Genomic DNA, 16,393 nt, shown 5'->3' with positions numbered 1-16,393 from the left:
AAACCCAAAACAAATAAAATCTTTGACAACTTCTTTACGTCAGAAGTTTTATCAACCCCTGCCCTCTTTCCCTCCCCTACCCCACTAAAAAAAAGAAAAGAAAAAATGATAAATATCAAACATGGAATGCCACGTTTCGAAAAAGGCAGCCTCCCCCCAAAGACATTAAAAATATGTATATATATCAGATAATTAGTCCGACTTTAGAGGGACCTTTGATTCACCATTAACCGGATTGATTGTATCTCCAGTGGTGTTTGCCACTGGCAGGTTTTGGGCAGTACTCCATGATGATTCGTAATTTTTTTGCTTTGTCCTCTTAGACCTCATTTAACCTCCATTAAATCTTCAGTGGTATTTGCCACTGACAGGTTTAAGGCAGTACCCCATGAGTGTATAATATCAATAACCAAATTCATAAATTATTGAAAGCTGTTTGGTTCGTTTTAAATCTTCTTATTTCCTTAGCTAGGTCAGTTCCAATGCAATATATTTAAACAAGGCAACGCTACTTTTATTTAGCAATGCGTTTCTTTACAGTTTTTATTCTTTACCTACTAAATTTAACTCGGCGATATATGACCATTTTGTGTCGATTCGCCGTAAAACCCAACTCACTCACTTACTAAATCTAAATCACTTTTTAATGGATAACATCATTTCTATGGTACGATTGTTACGTTATAAATAAAGTACCTGGTCCATCAAAGGTCTCTGCCTATTTCCCTAAAATAAACAGCTACAACATTTTGACTGATACGATGCAGATTAGGCTGGAATTGTAATACAAATGTATAAGTAGTAAGGGACGGTTACGTGGCAGTGGATATAGGCCTTATATGTCAAAGTAACAATTTATATTAGAATAACAAATTTTGTAATCAATTGCTGTCTCATCTATCTCATTGTTGCATATTTTTACTTTCTATGCATATAATATAGAGTTGTTTCATAATAATATAGCTAAAAGTGTAATGGAATACGAATTTTACATTTAAATATTAGATAAAAAACGTACCAAATCAAATACTTTCTCATCAGTCTCATGGTTGTATATTTTTACTTTCTATGCATATAATATAGTGTTGTTTCAAACTAACAGAACGAAATTGTTTAATGAAACACGAACTTCATATTTAAATATTAAATTCTATTATCTGAAGAAGTAACATACCATATTGTACTTTGGGGTACCTCGAGGTTCTACAAGAGTATTGGTAATTTGAGAGTGGTGTAAATACGACCTGTCGTCTCTGTTGGCATAACAAATAACTGACACAAGAAGAATGAAAATAAGGTTTAGCTGTATGTCCTTCAAGCTGTCAACAAAATTTCTATATTGACGATGTTTTTCTGTGATTTTCTTCAATTTGTCTCCCTGGAGGGTCAATGAAAGTTTCCTTGGAGCAGCTTTGAATATAAGAAGATATCATGTCATACGTTTAACCTCTGAACTCATTTAAAAAAAGAAAACAATACACATGTCTTCGTAATTAATTATTCTTTATATATCATGGTTGAACGTGTACAATACATGTACCATTGCTTTCGAAGTTTGTGTTTTAAATTTTAGCGACTTAGTGATGTATGCAAAACTTCTTTTCTCACGTGTAATTTGTAAATGAAAGAAATTTAAGTTACCTTTTATGCACTGAAATACTTACACATATACGACCTAAACTCAGTCACAACCGACTTTAACATAGTTACGCTAGATGCTAACGTATCTGTAACAGAATGATGAAATGGTGAGGTAATGATACGTGTAAAGATGGCTTATATCTAATGATGTGTCTGCGAAAACAAAGATGCTAAGTACTTTAATCGCGTTGTCAAGTACCTGTAAACAAGCATGACTCGTACTTCAGACAATGATTTACAAGTGTTTTACATCTCTGTTATCAATATTAACGTTCTTAATCTTTATAGTGCAATCGAAAGCGGAAGGAGGTTCGAATTTTATTTCGCAACGTTAATTTCTAAGATTGTTCGAAACATCTTCTGAACAGTTTTCATTTATACTCACTATCATCTTTGCCGAGTTTTTGCCTGTACTTGCCTACAATATTGGGTACAATTGAATCGTTGCCCCCTGACCTCGACCGTAGTATAACTGCTAGAAAGAGGGAGACAAAAAGTACCTACAATAGAAACAACATGTCTTTACTAGTTAGCAATTTTACTGAAGGTAAGAAATTAAAAGAAATTGAAGGAAGAACTTGTTTGTTATATTGTACCATTAAAAGTGCAAAACAGAGCAAAAAGGATTCGAAACAATAGCATTTTAAATTTGCCCACGAAGACACGCATGCGCCTGCTACATTTGTGGCCCTCTTTATGACCTTTATTTCTTAGCGTCGAAAATGATTTTATTCATTTTTATGTATTTATGCCAGACAGAGTAAGTGGTGAAAATATCAACAAAAAATGTGTGAATGTCCTGTAACCTGTAATAAAAGGGTCAAAGGTAATTTTCGTGTGAAAATTGAAATAAGCGCGTTTATTTAAGAAATAAGAAGTTCCCAATCGTGGTTTATCGTAGAATAGCCCGTGTTTTTAGTTTTTATGCGTAAGAATATACCACGAAGGCCATAGGCCTGAGTGATATATTGTTCCGCTTAAGAACGAAAAACTCAGGTAATTCTACCATAAATCACACTTGGGAACTTGTTATTTCGATTCGATTAGAAAAAAAATGGTAACTACATTTTACGACCGTGCTACGCACCTGGATCGGATGACGTCATTGCATGCGCATGGATTATCGCAAAATAACCGTTGACTGTTGTTCTTCTATGTGTATATAGGTAATTTGCTGGTCGTGTTAGAATTATTAAACTTTTCTTTGTTCAAAAATCGTTTCTTATAATATCTCTTGTTAATTCATACGAGTGTATATATGTCAGGCAATGCAAGTCTCGTCCGAATTTGAACCTTCTATCTTCTGATACTTTTGTGCTTTACTTACTGAAATAATCTTATAGCTCAAATCATACATACCAGTATAGGGTCTACCAGCAACACGGATTCCAATAAAGACATAGACAAAGTTGTCAGCCATTCTTCAGATTTCTGTTTACCCCACTCCATACTAAACAACATAACAAAGAAAGCAGGTGCCACAGTTCCTCCAAGAACAATCAACCAAGCGAAATAGACAAACCTGTGGAAAGTTAAATGTAGTACTGAACAAACTGAGATACATAATTTATGTCCTAAGCAGAAATTTTGCAAAAACGGCAAATATATACATGGACCGTAAGTATTGGATTTACCTTTAATATGATGCAAGTTGAAAAGAGGGCCACTGATCCTCCCGATGGGAGGATAAATACCGGAACTAAACGTAAAACATAAACAAAGAAACTTGATCTTTTACTTTCTCTAAAAATTCAAAAGTCAAATTGCACTGAATGCGTAATGAAGTTACTCTCATTCCCGAATATAAGGTTAATGTTTTAGGGACGAAAATAAACATTTTTGTATTTTGAATTGTGGGAAGGGGGTTAGAGAAATAATTTCTGTTAATTGGCAGCTATTCTAGCTTTCGATGGTAGACGAAGACCCAAGGTAATAACATCTTTTCAACCCCATTATACATTTATTATGCGTGGTTAGAAAATGTCTTATTTTTGGCGACCTGCGTGTGTGGTTTCCATAATCATATTCCACTTCTCTGTTTTAGCTGAAAGCAAATAACGATGATTTCGTGATTATCGTGGCTAGACTGTTGTTAATATAATGACCTCTTTATAGTTGTTTTTTTTTGTCTCGGTAACATATACGTAAATGTAATTTTAAATTATAACGAATCTATTTTATGAGTAAAATTTACTAACCAATGAGGTAAATAAATTCTGTTCTTATAATCTTGTGTTTCTGGCAAAATAGACATTGACTTCAGTAACTCGTTGTTTTGTCTCTGTTTGTCCTGCTTGTTTGAATTTCTAGCGGCATGGGTACACGTACAGCTAAGGCAACACGTGTAACAATCGCAACAGGTCGTTTCAGGCTTACCCTTTATCCGTTTAAATAAGATTATGAGACAAAATGTCGGTAGTGTTGTTATCAAAGCGCAAACGAAGGAAATATATACCTGCAATAAACAAGAAGTGAAAACGTTAACAAAGTAATTCTCTACATGACCTAAGTATTGTATTACAGTGATCGTAGATAGAGCTTTTATGAATTCCCAAATCTCAGTTTGCACCCGTTTGTTTAGATACGTCACAACATCAAAATAAATGCCGAAACGTGTCGTTGTAACGCAACGGAAGACGGTTTTCTATTCCATCAACTATGTAAGTGTAATATATGGCTGTAAAAATGAGTAAGTTAGAATAATGAGAGAGAAAATAACTTTCAGCTTAAAAATCGACAAGCGGTTTTGGTCATTTATCTGGATATGAAAATGATTTTTTATGTTTATGCACCAAAATTATACTGATATTGCTCCTTTGAAAAGTAACCGTAAATGAAGAACACTGATGACGTGAAACAATCTAGGACGAAAACAGAATATAGTTCTCCAATGTCCAACGATTATATGTATAATTTTCATTTGAATAATAGTCATGTAACTTGTTTACTAAAACGGCGTTTCTTTACCTGTTGTGGTGTTAACCTAAATGGTCCGACTTCAAACATCGCTTGAGACACATAATTCGTTCTGGGATTAAAATATAAAGCACTGGCAATCATGTTAAGCATGATAAACACAAGAGCACATGAGGCACGTTGAACACGTGTAAACGTGCTCATCCCTGGTCGGTAAAAGATAGATATCAACATATGACTTTCCGACAGTCTGTGTCTTAGGTGACTAAAGAACCTGGATTCAAACTGTATTGGCCGGTCTGTTGGACTTGATGGTAAATGAGCTTCCAAACCTGTATCTAGGGACAACCAAGTATCGGCAACAAAAGAGTACCTGTAACCATTTAAACATATTTATCATGATTATGTAATGGCTGTTCATATGACTAAAACGTAATACAAATATCGCATACATTTGTATTAACAATTAAATATCAGGGTGATTACAAATACCACACAGGGAAGCTGATGCCTCTTTAGTGGATGAATGAGGTTAAAACCTTCCTTTCACTACATCATACATTATTAATTATATGGCCTTAAATTGAGTAATAAAGTAAAACATAAATAAAATATGTTCACTTAAACAAAAACAGACGACAATAACCGTTGAAATTGTGCAAATGATAAACAAAAATTGCATAGAAGATGTAGGAAAACAAAACTGAATTGACTTGCACACCTAAGGACTTTTTCAACTAGACATGTATTTTCTGTAAGACTGAATTATTCATAAAAGGATTGTTATTATGTTACACCAAAGCAGACATAAAATGAATAACACCTAATGCGTTTAACTTAATTTTCAATAAAGGAACTATACGCACTCTGTTCTGTCTATTCACTGTCCTCTTAAGGATTTGATTTTTGGTTTGAAGTTTTGTTAAGACATGCCATTGTGTTCAAAGCTACATACACATTTAAGTAATAAACTGTCATCTATAAATATGTTAAACAAATTATATTGTGAAAGCGTGTTGCTTTTATTTACATGAGACCGCTAAAGTACAAAAATAAAATGCAAATATATTTTTGAAAATAAGGAAAGCTCCAAGCATTTCTGCAATGAACAGAATTGGCGACTGTTATAATGTTTTATTCGCAATCACAAGCTTTTTGAAATAGTTTCAGGTATGTTTTTCTTGTTTCGATCAGACAACTGAAAATCTACTAGCCGGTGGACGTTAACCATAGGTGCAATTTTGTATGGACTTATCGTACTGTTTTGGAGATACTTAGTTTTGTATCAGGTGTAGTCAAATACACTATGCAAAATACACGAAACTATGAAAAGCAAACACAAATCCGAAATTAGTACGTTGTTCGTTAGAAATACCTGCAAGTCAGATACTCAGTTAACAGCATACTTAATATGGGAAGTCTATATTATCAGAAACAAGTGGATAAGTAAATTCAAGAAATGGTCAGACAGGCCCAAAACAGCAGTGAAATCAAAGAACATTGCTGCTGTAAGACGTCTGATTGATGAAGACGCCATGTAGACGATGTTCAGATAGTGCCTTTTCTTGATATGTCAACGGTGAGAACTAATGAGATTCTCACCAAGCACTTGGGTTAAAGAAAGGTTTGTGCTCGTTGGGTGCCTCACATGTTAACCGAGGAGCTAAAAAATCTAATAGAGTCGAAATTGCTAAAGACACGCTGACAAATTTAGGTGATCGCACAATGCCACAGCTCCTAAACGGAGATGAGACCTGGAAATACGTGTATGAGCCACAGCAGACAGTGCCTGAAAAGAAGTGATCCTTGACCAGTTATTACAAAAAGTGTCAAAACAGTTCTGTATTCCAGTTTCTTTAATTCAAGGGTACTGTTGTACAAATTCCGACACCATTAAGAAAGTCAGTCACTGGGAAGTTTTACAAAGACAAAGTGCTGAAAGCTGTTAAACGAGAAAAAACATGCGTCAAAGGACTATTCCTCGCGGTCTCCAGTTGATTTACGACAACGCTGCGGCTCACAAAAGTGCCATCGTACAAAACTTTTTGAGAGTGAAAAAGTGATACAAATCAATCATCGCACTTATTCACCAGATCTAAGTCCTTGTATTTTTTTCCTTTTTCCAAGGCTGACAAAAATACTGGCTAAACGCAAATATTAATCGGATAAAGGAGTTGGGAATGGCATTTGTCAGTTACTTAACACCATAACAAGAGAAAACTACTCTGCAACATTCGCCTCTTGGATTTTTCGACTATAGAAATGCACGGAAGTCAGCGGCGAATACTTTGCAGAACTAAAATTTATTTGAAGTCTGTACAGTCTGTTTACCGTATGGCAGTACGATTGTCACCCTCGTATATTCTTTTGATTGTATTTCTTCTACGTATAGAAAAAATGACTTGAAAATTTGAGCAAAAAGTGACAAAGGGAGCTCAAATATTTTAAAGAAATTGCGGATACATTTCAAATTCCGACTTTTACCGGTAGAAAGACGGTCTAACTAAATTATAATGCACCCCACATATATAATGTTGTCATGAAAACTACAAAAATGAAACGAACTAGATTTATTCGCTTACGTTTTCTGCCTTTTAACATCATAAACATCCACCCTGTCAAGGTACCATGAGGCAAGACTTCCGTCTCCACTATTATCATGCCATATTTGTAAGCTCTGCAAGTCGCCAAGATCATCACTTGTTGACATTATGAAGGACATGATACTTCCTGTACTAAACTCCTGAAAATTCCAATACCTTTTGTCGTAGTTAATGAAGATTTTCAAGAAACATAACCACTCAGAAGTGCATTGTACAATGATAGAGAGTCATTTTCCTGCGGTTATTTGTTCGACTTACGACACTGACTTCCATCATCTCATTCTTGGGGGTATATATATTTGTTAGTAAGAAGTATATGCTGTAGTAATCGAGCTTAACCGTTCTTTATAGTTGGTGGTTGTTAAATATTCCAATTACAAATTCCAACTACATAAGTATTTGTTTACTGTTATTTTTGCGTAAAATGAGCTAATGAAACATAAGTGAAATTATAAAATTTCCTATTAGTTTGTTTATACTGAGAAATAATTATATTTCTATGGCAGGAAAATTCTTGATTTTAACCAAAACGGCTATTTCTAGGAGATATGAATTCGAAAATTGTATTTTACAATATGAAATGAATGGGACATTTTTTTTTTATTGTTGAAATTTTCATTGTAGATAGAAGTAATTACGAAATCCTGGAAAATTAATACCCTGACGAATTTAATAATTTGACAGAGTTCTATTATTGAAAGCCTTTCATTATTCTGTTTTGATTCAATAATAAGCCATCATTAGTAGCGTGTTGGTCATAACAAATGTGCATGTATCTACCTCTCTTATACCATCAAACAATTCTCTTCGTCCAGAATGCTCATATTCACCGCTCAATATAAAAGCAACACGTGAACTTGTTCCTGCTCCTCTGCGCATGCCCGTTATAACTTTGATAACATAATACCTTGCGTCGTTAACAATGTTGTCTCGAAGAGGTGTAATGCCCCACTTAAAATGCAAATTTATTCACAATTAATTATATGTTTTCACTTAATAGGCTCTATTAAAGAAACTCAGCATTTTACAGAACTATTAGAAAGAGAACATTATTTTAAAAAAAGTGTTATGACCAAGCAGTATACTTTTGTACCTCTATATGGTAGGTTAATTAAGTCTTATTACATTATTACAATGAATAAGCCAAATGAGGTTATTCCAGCCAGTGTATTATTACACAGGCATGTATTTTATTTGACAGGACTGCGTTACGGTCGCTCTAGTATAGCCTCATGTTTAAAACCAATCTCTGACAACTGCGTCAGGGGGTCGACTCTTTGGCTCAGTGATTAGAGCATTGGCCTTCCACCCGTGCGGCCCGGGTTCGAATCCTAGAATCATTCAAATTTTACTCGTATTACATGGTCTAACACTGCCCTTTATTACCAACAAGGTATACTTTCTGCTCCGCCTAAACAAACGCAAAAGCTGAATTTATTCTAGACAAGTGAAATTATATATTTTGTTATTTATATGTATTCTATTTAAACTTATTTATAGGGATCAAATCATAAAATCGTTAATAAAGTGGTGTTTTAACCAGAACAAGGTATTAGATTCTAGGCTTGTTTTTTATAATCTATCGGCCTGCGGCCTGGGGCTCAAACAAAAAAAAAGAAATTTAAATACATGTTTGTTTTATGAATTAATTTAACGGCAACCATTTTGGGCATAGTGACGTCATCGTCCTTTCCTTATATGGGCATTACCAAATATTGTATTTATGGCACAATTTTGTTAAATACAATGAAACATGGTGCTTCAATGTAAGGTATATTAATTTTACACACATACCAAGGTTCATATTATATTATGGCCCACAAAATATGTTTCTCTTAGTAGTCATTCACTGATTTTTGATATATGGTAATACCCAAAAAAGGAAAGAATGGTAATGCCACTGTGCCCAAAGTGACTGCCATTTAAGTACATAGATGGTATTTAAATGGCTATATCTTTTTTGTTTGTAGTCCGATTTTGATACTTTAGTGTTAATGTTTAACCTAGTTCTTTCTAATAAGAAATAACGCCAAAAGTTGCAAATTCCCTATTGTTTTTCACTGTGCCTTTTATAGAACCGCTAAAATAATCGCTTGGGTTTTGTTAAAGTAAAATGACAGCTAAACTAAATGTAAATATTTTTTTTAAATCTATAATAGACTATTCTACCTATGTGTAAAAAAACAATATGCTTACATATGGGATGGTATACAATAAAAATGCTATTTGTTCCAATTAAGTTTGCTATAGCAATACATTTATCAATGCATCATCTAACACAAAATATATGTTGAAATAAAAATAACCTTGATTTTATCTTTTTTGTCTTGTCTAGCGAGAAGAACCACTGAAATTAAGTATATGACAAAAATGCCAGCAAGTGTCCCAATTACAGCAGCTTGGCTCAAGGGAGAGAACTTCAAGAAAACGGTTGAAAAGTCTATAGCGTTGGGTGCCACAAAGAAGGAATTTCCAAAAATCATATCAGTGACATGTCGACAGAGGCATTCGATTCTTCCTTCTTCAATGTGCCAGTTCATGAGCTGAAAGACAAAAAGAAATCGAATCAAAACACCTCGGCCAAGCCAACGTTTGACGCTAAAGTTGCCTTTCCGGATTAATCAATAAAGACTAAAAACAAAACACCCTCGTGAGATAGATCCATTGCAGAGAGAATATATGAATATAGTGCATGGTGACAGATGTACTAACTGCCGTTAATTACTGAAAATGTGTTTTTAACTAATATGAAATAACTAGACAAATGTACTTTTATAAAACAGAAATACCAAACTATTATTATATTTACTGCTACCGTAACACCAATGAACATTGACAAATTTCTAATTTATATAAGTCCTTTTATTACAATATACGTTACACTCTAAACATGAAGAACATAAAACATTGTAAAGTATATTCATGGTTTACCTGACCTTTCTCAGGATTCTTGGTTTACCTGACCTTTCTTTACATTCTTGGTTTACCTGGCATCTCTCCGCATTATTGATTTACCTGAAATTTCTCTGCATAAGAGATTTACCTGAAATTTCTCCGAAAAAAATATATCTGTATGACTTTCAACCGCATTCTTGATTCTCATGACATTGCTTGACTGAACTAACATATCTCACCATTCTTCATTTACTTTGTATTTCTCAATTTCTTTGTATTTTTTATTTACCTGGCATTTCTCCGTATTCCATTTTGTCACTTCTTCCTCCCAAGTGAGACAACCCATTGTTGTTATTGTTAAACTGTAGTTAAATTCTTTTTCTGAAATTAAAATTTGAACTGAAAATGTTGAAAGTAAAACTGTACATTAATATAGGTTTTTATGTGCCAAATGATGAAATAGTTTCTTGTAAATTGCATTATCGTATGATATATTTCGAAAGAATACTCGATAAAGAGCAGGATCATACTGTAGTGATTACAGATCTGCAGAAAATGTTAACGTTTATAACAGTGACAGGACTAGATTTAACATCGATAAGTAGAATCTAAACAACATGTAGACGGGAAGGGCGGATTCCAGATTCCGTATTGTATTGGAGATTCCGTATTGTATCGGATTTGGATTGTAGATTTGATGACTTATTTGCAAGCAATATTATCCAAATATATACTTGTGAATACTTTTAATTTCTGTACTTTAGAACCATGTAGTTAGCTATACCTTTGCCATCGCATACTGGACAAGGAAATTACTATCGGAAATGCTAACTAGCAGAGGGGAAACAATCACTACAGAGGAGTTACGTCTCAGTATAATGGTTTATAGGTAGGTGATTTCGAAGGGTGAGAAAACCGGGGTAATGGTTATGGTCTGTGTTACTGGACATACTTTAAATACTACTTATTGTCAAATAGCCTTGATGCTTTAATAAAGCGATGTACAGCGTCAAATATCTGCTTGTATTGTTATGTACTTAAATCATCGTCGCCATAGAACATGATTTTGTACAAAATGTCAATTAAAGGCATAATATTATTGAGGAGTACTGTTTTGATATCGGTGAAGTTTGGATAGAATAGAAAAAAGTTGAAACCAACGAGTCACAAACATGACAAAAATGACACGATTGCAGGCTCGGCTGATTCAGCCTGTTCATAGATCGTAGTGAAAACAGACCCTCTAACCCCGCGATACATTTGCACATGTTATAAGTACCAAAATACAACTTAACACGGCGTGTACATGAAACCTTAAATGATATACTAGAATGCAATTCCATAAAAAGCTAATAATTCTTGGTAGAAACCTCTGCAATCAGTTTTAAGACTGGTTTTAACAGCCTGTGCTCGCCAGGCACTATGACAGAACAAAGATGCATAGTCATTTAAAACCACTTTGTCGAGATGTGTGACTGTTGACAGAAGGAATTGCAGAGCTGGTAATGCTTATAGAAGGGTGTATTAGTTTCGTTACGTCCTTTAACGAGAGATGATCAGAGATTCTGATTTTGCTGGATTAAAACTGATGAGTCATGTGTTGGCTTATTTGGAAATCATATAAAACATCATAGTAGTTGAATCGATGTTGCATGAGGTGTCGTCTGCGCAAAGTATATGTTTTATATAATTCAACTGGTATTGTTGCTGATATGTACAAGGAAACCAAAGGCACCAATAGCTGAACCTAACGAGACACTGGGCTGTATTTAGCAATACTTGAGGACGGCTTATGAATAACAAATCGTTGACAAATGTTTGAGCGATAGTTAGAGAACCAAGAAAGCGAATTAACATGGATACTGCGCGCTCAAGCTGGTAGAGAATACGACAAATATTTGCATAACCCTTACTTCAAGTCCTTTGTTGAGGGCACTGAGAAAACGGTTATTGATTAACAGCCGAGTCTGTGTGAATAGAACCAGACTGTACAAAAGTGAAGAAATTTGTCTCATGAAAGAAACTGAATATGTTTTTCGATACTTTTATCCATAATTTTAAGAAGTGACATTGGCCATAGCTTAATGGAAAAGAAATAACCCGGTGCACAGTAGACAGTGGGAGTTGTAGCTGAATTCAAAGAGGCATAAAACTGATCACATGCATCATTAAGAACTCGTTTGCTATTTGCTATCACTGTCAGGCTTTTGCTACATCTAAACCTTTAATATCATCTATAATATTAGAAAGAAATGTGTTACAAATGATTCCAAAATCTGTTTGTCTCTTCATATGGAAGATCTGGTAGGTGACTGACTGAGTGGGGTCTTTAATTTGAAATAGCTAAGCAAAGAAATCGTTCGTAACGTAAGCATACTCCTGGTGAAAAAATCTAACTCGCCTTTAGATGGAAAAGATGTTCTGTTTATGACAGCAGAAGGAAATATGAAAGATTTGAGAATTTGCAACGAATCGCGAGACGACAGTCTGTTCTCAAGTTCTAGGGCAGGTGACTCGTGTTACAGAGGTTTGTAATGACGTATAAGACTTAGAAGAGTACTGCGCAGTTCGCAAACTTTTGTCCAATGAGTGATTGAGTTAGAAGATTGTGCTTGTTAGTAATGACCTTTCCTGTGTCTAATTTTGCATTTGATTTCAATATTCACCCAGGGTTTTCTCTAGGGTTTAAAGACACTTTGTATTTCTGGATAGATTGGTGAGGGATTTTAATATTATAGCGGAAGTAGTATTGGAAACACATTTTCCTTTATAAGACTATTCCAAGCAACTGCCTGCCAGTTTCTCACTTAATAGACAACATTTGTGTCATAGTGTCTCTAAACGTGCCACTTAAGATTACTTAAAATAGGTTCCTTTTATTGGGAAACGTTACCGAACATTTTGTCGTAAGTAGGGGTCACCGACACCTGAAAGAACTAGTATATACTATAACTTATTAAAAACAAAGAGGAGCGACTGTAGAAGAATGTTTTTAGAAGGTTGATGGTTTTTCAATGCACTGATTTAGCCGGAACTCTCGGCGCGTTGAATTTATATTCTATAGCCGCTATCAGTCTAAAAGTTCAGTTTCAAATCGCCTGTAACTGTACCGATAACATATCTAACACCTATATCACTAACAATAAAATCTGTAAGACGATCCTTCGGAAGCATGGACCGCACAAAGGAAAATAATACAGACAATTTCACTGAATCTGTTCATATGAGGTAGCACATAATTTTCAGTCAGAGTAAGATAGATGACACCTGGGATTGGCATATGTCAATTAAAACCTTTTTATTGTTACACGGCCACAATTCCAACCAGATGCATTCTATCTTTCTATGTCTTGCATTCTGAATTTATACGATCATTATCGTTTGCTTTTACCTCACCGTAGTTGTCACAAAGACGGTCTTTACGACTTGATTGGTGAAAGTCATACTACAGCATATCGTCTGTGGAGATGAGGACACTCAAATGAAATAGGAAAAGTGGAAACTCATCACGTCGCATAACACAAAAAAAAATAAAATGTTACAAAGTTCTGTTCATGGGCGGTAGTGGAAATGCATGGTATTGTCTATACTCTCTAGTCCCGGGTTGAGTAGAACTTAAAAATCTGTACATGTTACAAGTACAAAAATAGAATTTAATATGGCGATGTAAGTTGAAATTTCATGATACACTAAGTGCAATTTCATGACAAAGTGTCAATGACAAAGTGTCAGAAAAAAAGGCAACGACATCAAAAAACTCAAGTCAGTAGCTAATTAACCAACTTTATGATGCAGGCTTAGTATGTTGTTATGGACAACCGATAAGTGATTCGGGACATTTAGCATTGCCGGGTATGTTTATTACATGTATGGCTTTCTACACGCACCCGAATTGCACCTTAAGGTTGTTCTGCACGTTTGAAACAAATATTGTTCTACAATATAGAATTTTATGTAAGAATATTTTACAACGACTCATTGTATCTGAAGGAAGTTTATCAAATAGTTGTAGACTTTACTATTCTAAATAATATTGGTAAATAAACTGTATTGGTCCGTGTGCCTAATTTCTAACATTTGCCAAAAACATATTAGAGTCAAAACCTATCTACAGTCAAAAGTCAAAAAGAAAGACAGTAGTTTTACACTTATTTCACCGAGAAGGTCCCTTACGTTAGCCGTATAGCGACATTCTAGGTTTTCCGGATAAATGACATTACGCCATCACATCCGATTAATCAAACGTGCAGAACTGCGTTATTCTTTGTAACTCACTTGTTCCTGTTAAACTTATGGCAAGGAAGGTAGCTCCTGTGTGTCCTTTCATACGATGAGGTTCAATACATGTATGCCACTGTTTCTCTTCCACTACACTTGTCTTTATATCAAAATCAATGATAGACGGCGGACTTTTGAACTTGATATATAATATATAGTCCGTAAAGTTTTGATTTGCTGCGATTGGCTTGACAATTATGCAAACGTTTTCAGTGCTTCTTTGATATAGAAATCTGTGGTACATGAATTCAGAAGCATCTTCTTCGTCAACATGTGGAACCACGTGTAATGACATTGGCTTTGTAACCTTTTGTTCTAAAGTAATATATCCAGCTGAAGTACGTGTCCTTGATGTTTTAATGTCTAAACGCAGAATCTTAGATGTGATTAGGCTTGACATTCCATCATTGTCATACATGAAGACATTCTCATCGAATTCAAACGCCTACAAAAATACAAATTGATTTGTTGGTTTGTATGATCCAAAGATAAATGCTCGATAGAAATAGATTAGACTTATCTTTCATTATTTTTAAAACTAGTTAAAGTCGACTACAGGTAGAGGACCTAATTCGTTATTAAAAAGACAAATTTCAAAATCATGGTTTCTTCCTTCATAAAATGATAAAGGATTTATTTTCATAGTAGAAATGGTACTTAAGGCTACGTATTCAACGACAACAACAACAAATCAAGTGCAGAACTACAGTGCATATCGCTTATCGCTTATCGCAATATTTTAACGTAACACCGTGCAGTAAATACGGGAACGTTTGTCAGCGACATCGGCTTCGTTGTTTTGGTGGATTCGCTAAAGAAAGACGATTGTCATTTCTTTTTAACTAATACAACCATTTTCTTTATACTAAAGAACGTATGCATTATGTTAACAGAAGTTTCTGTTACAGCAGATTCCGCAAGATAAATGCGATTCCGCAAGCCTCGGTCAATATGCAAATTAGTTACATTTTAAACACACGGTGCGTGTCAAAAAACTGAAATATCTTCTTTCGACACAGTTTTTGGTATGGTTTTGGCGTGACTATCAGATAGAATATACATTTTTATATCGCTCTGTTTTAAATTCATACATTTTGAGGCCTTGATTATTCTTGGCAAACAGATATTGTAAAATGTTGAGGGATTCGATGTCGTAAAATTCTTATAGTCTATTTACATTTTTTTTCACGAATAATATTTTCTTTCCTATGATCATACCATACCTGTAAGTCATCGGCAGTAATAAAAACAGTTCTCTTTGAATTAGTTCGTTTGAAAATAAAATGATAAGATAAGAAAAGATAATGCTCAACCTTCTTGTTTGAATGATTATTCGTAGATCTTGAAGTAAACTATATTTTTAGGAAACACATACGAATCTATGCATACTTTATTCAGATAACTAAATAGGCCAAGAAGAGTTATCTGTCACTGGCTTCACTTTTCCTAGTAAAAGGACCAAATTTTTCGGATTAAATATTGCCTTTCAGCATGAAGCATGAAGTATGAAAGTTAATATATAGCTGAGATATTCCAGTACTAAGTTTTCAACAGAAAGTAATATCAGATGCAGTTTGAATTTTCAGGTACCTCTATTCATAAACTTTGAAGATTCATTGTTCTGGGGCTCTAAAACAGATTCTTACTGCAAAAAATATTAAGGGAAGAGTGTTTCTGTGTATTAGCTAAAATAAATGCCTTAAAACTAATTTTGAAACCAAAACTTCTATACGTATATAAGAAATTCAGTACCTATATTTCATATTAACGTCTAAAACATAATAAAAAATTCGAAATGACTTGTTAAGAATAACGTTTCGATCGCCACATCTCTTCACATGAAATAAATCTTGGTACGGTACAAGAGAAACGAAAAATGATATGTTTGTAACTATTTGCAATATTCGTTTGATTTTTAACACAGCTTGTTTAGTAAACACAAATGAGCCGCGCTTTGAGAAAACCAACATAGTGATTTGCGACCAGCATGGATCAAGTCCAGCCTGCGCAATCGTTAGCGAACAGTATGGATTCTGACCAGACTGCGCGGATGTGCAAGC

The 16,393-nt window shown here is 34.4% G+C and overlaps 1 protein-coding gene across 1 annotated transcript in view; it reads right to left on the bottom strand.

Annotated features, from left to right (window-relative positions):
• LOC123526635 (polycystic kidney disease protein 1-like 2) overlaps window positions 1-16,393 on the bottom strand; it is a 30,289-nt gene that overhangs the window by 10,377 nt on the left and 3,519 nt on the right. The window contains exons 3-13 of the mRNA XM_053522520.1: window positions 14,331-14,778; window positions 10,345-10,436; window positions 9,467-9,703; window positions 7,941-8,111; window positions 7,140-7,300; window positions 4,609-4,930; window positions 3,840-4,096; window positions 3,001-3,163; window positions 2,027-2,141; window positions 1,665-1,727; window positions 1,175-1,410 (exon numbers count right to left, since the gene is read on the bottom strand). Coding sequence (XP_053378495.1) covers window positions 1,175-1,410; window positions 1,665-1,727; window positions 2,027-2,141; window positions 3,001-3,163; window positions 3,840-4,096; window positions 4,609-4,930; window positions 7,140-7,300; window positions 7,941-8,111; window positions 9,467-9,703; window positions 10,345-10,436; window positions 14,331-14,778 — 2,265 coding nt within the window. The remainder of the gene's footprint in view (window positions 1-1,174; window positions 1,411-1,664; window positions 1,728-2,026; window positions 2,142-3,000; window positions 3,164-3,839; window positions 4,097-4,608; window positions 4,931-7,139; window positions 7,301-7,940; window positions 8,112-9,466; window positions 9,704-10,344; window positions 10,437-14,330; window positions 14,779-16,393) is intronic.

This window comes from Mercenaria mercenaria, chromosome 14 (assembly GCF_021730395.1).
Source record: "Mercenaria mercenaria strain notata chromosome 14, MADL_Memer_1, whole genome shotgun sequence".
In the NCBI taxonomy this organism is placed as follows: domain Eukaryota; kingdom Metazoa; phylum Mollusca; class Bivalvia; order Venerida; family Veneridae; genus Mercenaria; species Mercenaria mercenaria.
This window is presented reverse-complemented; position numbering and strand designations above follow the sequence as displayed.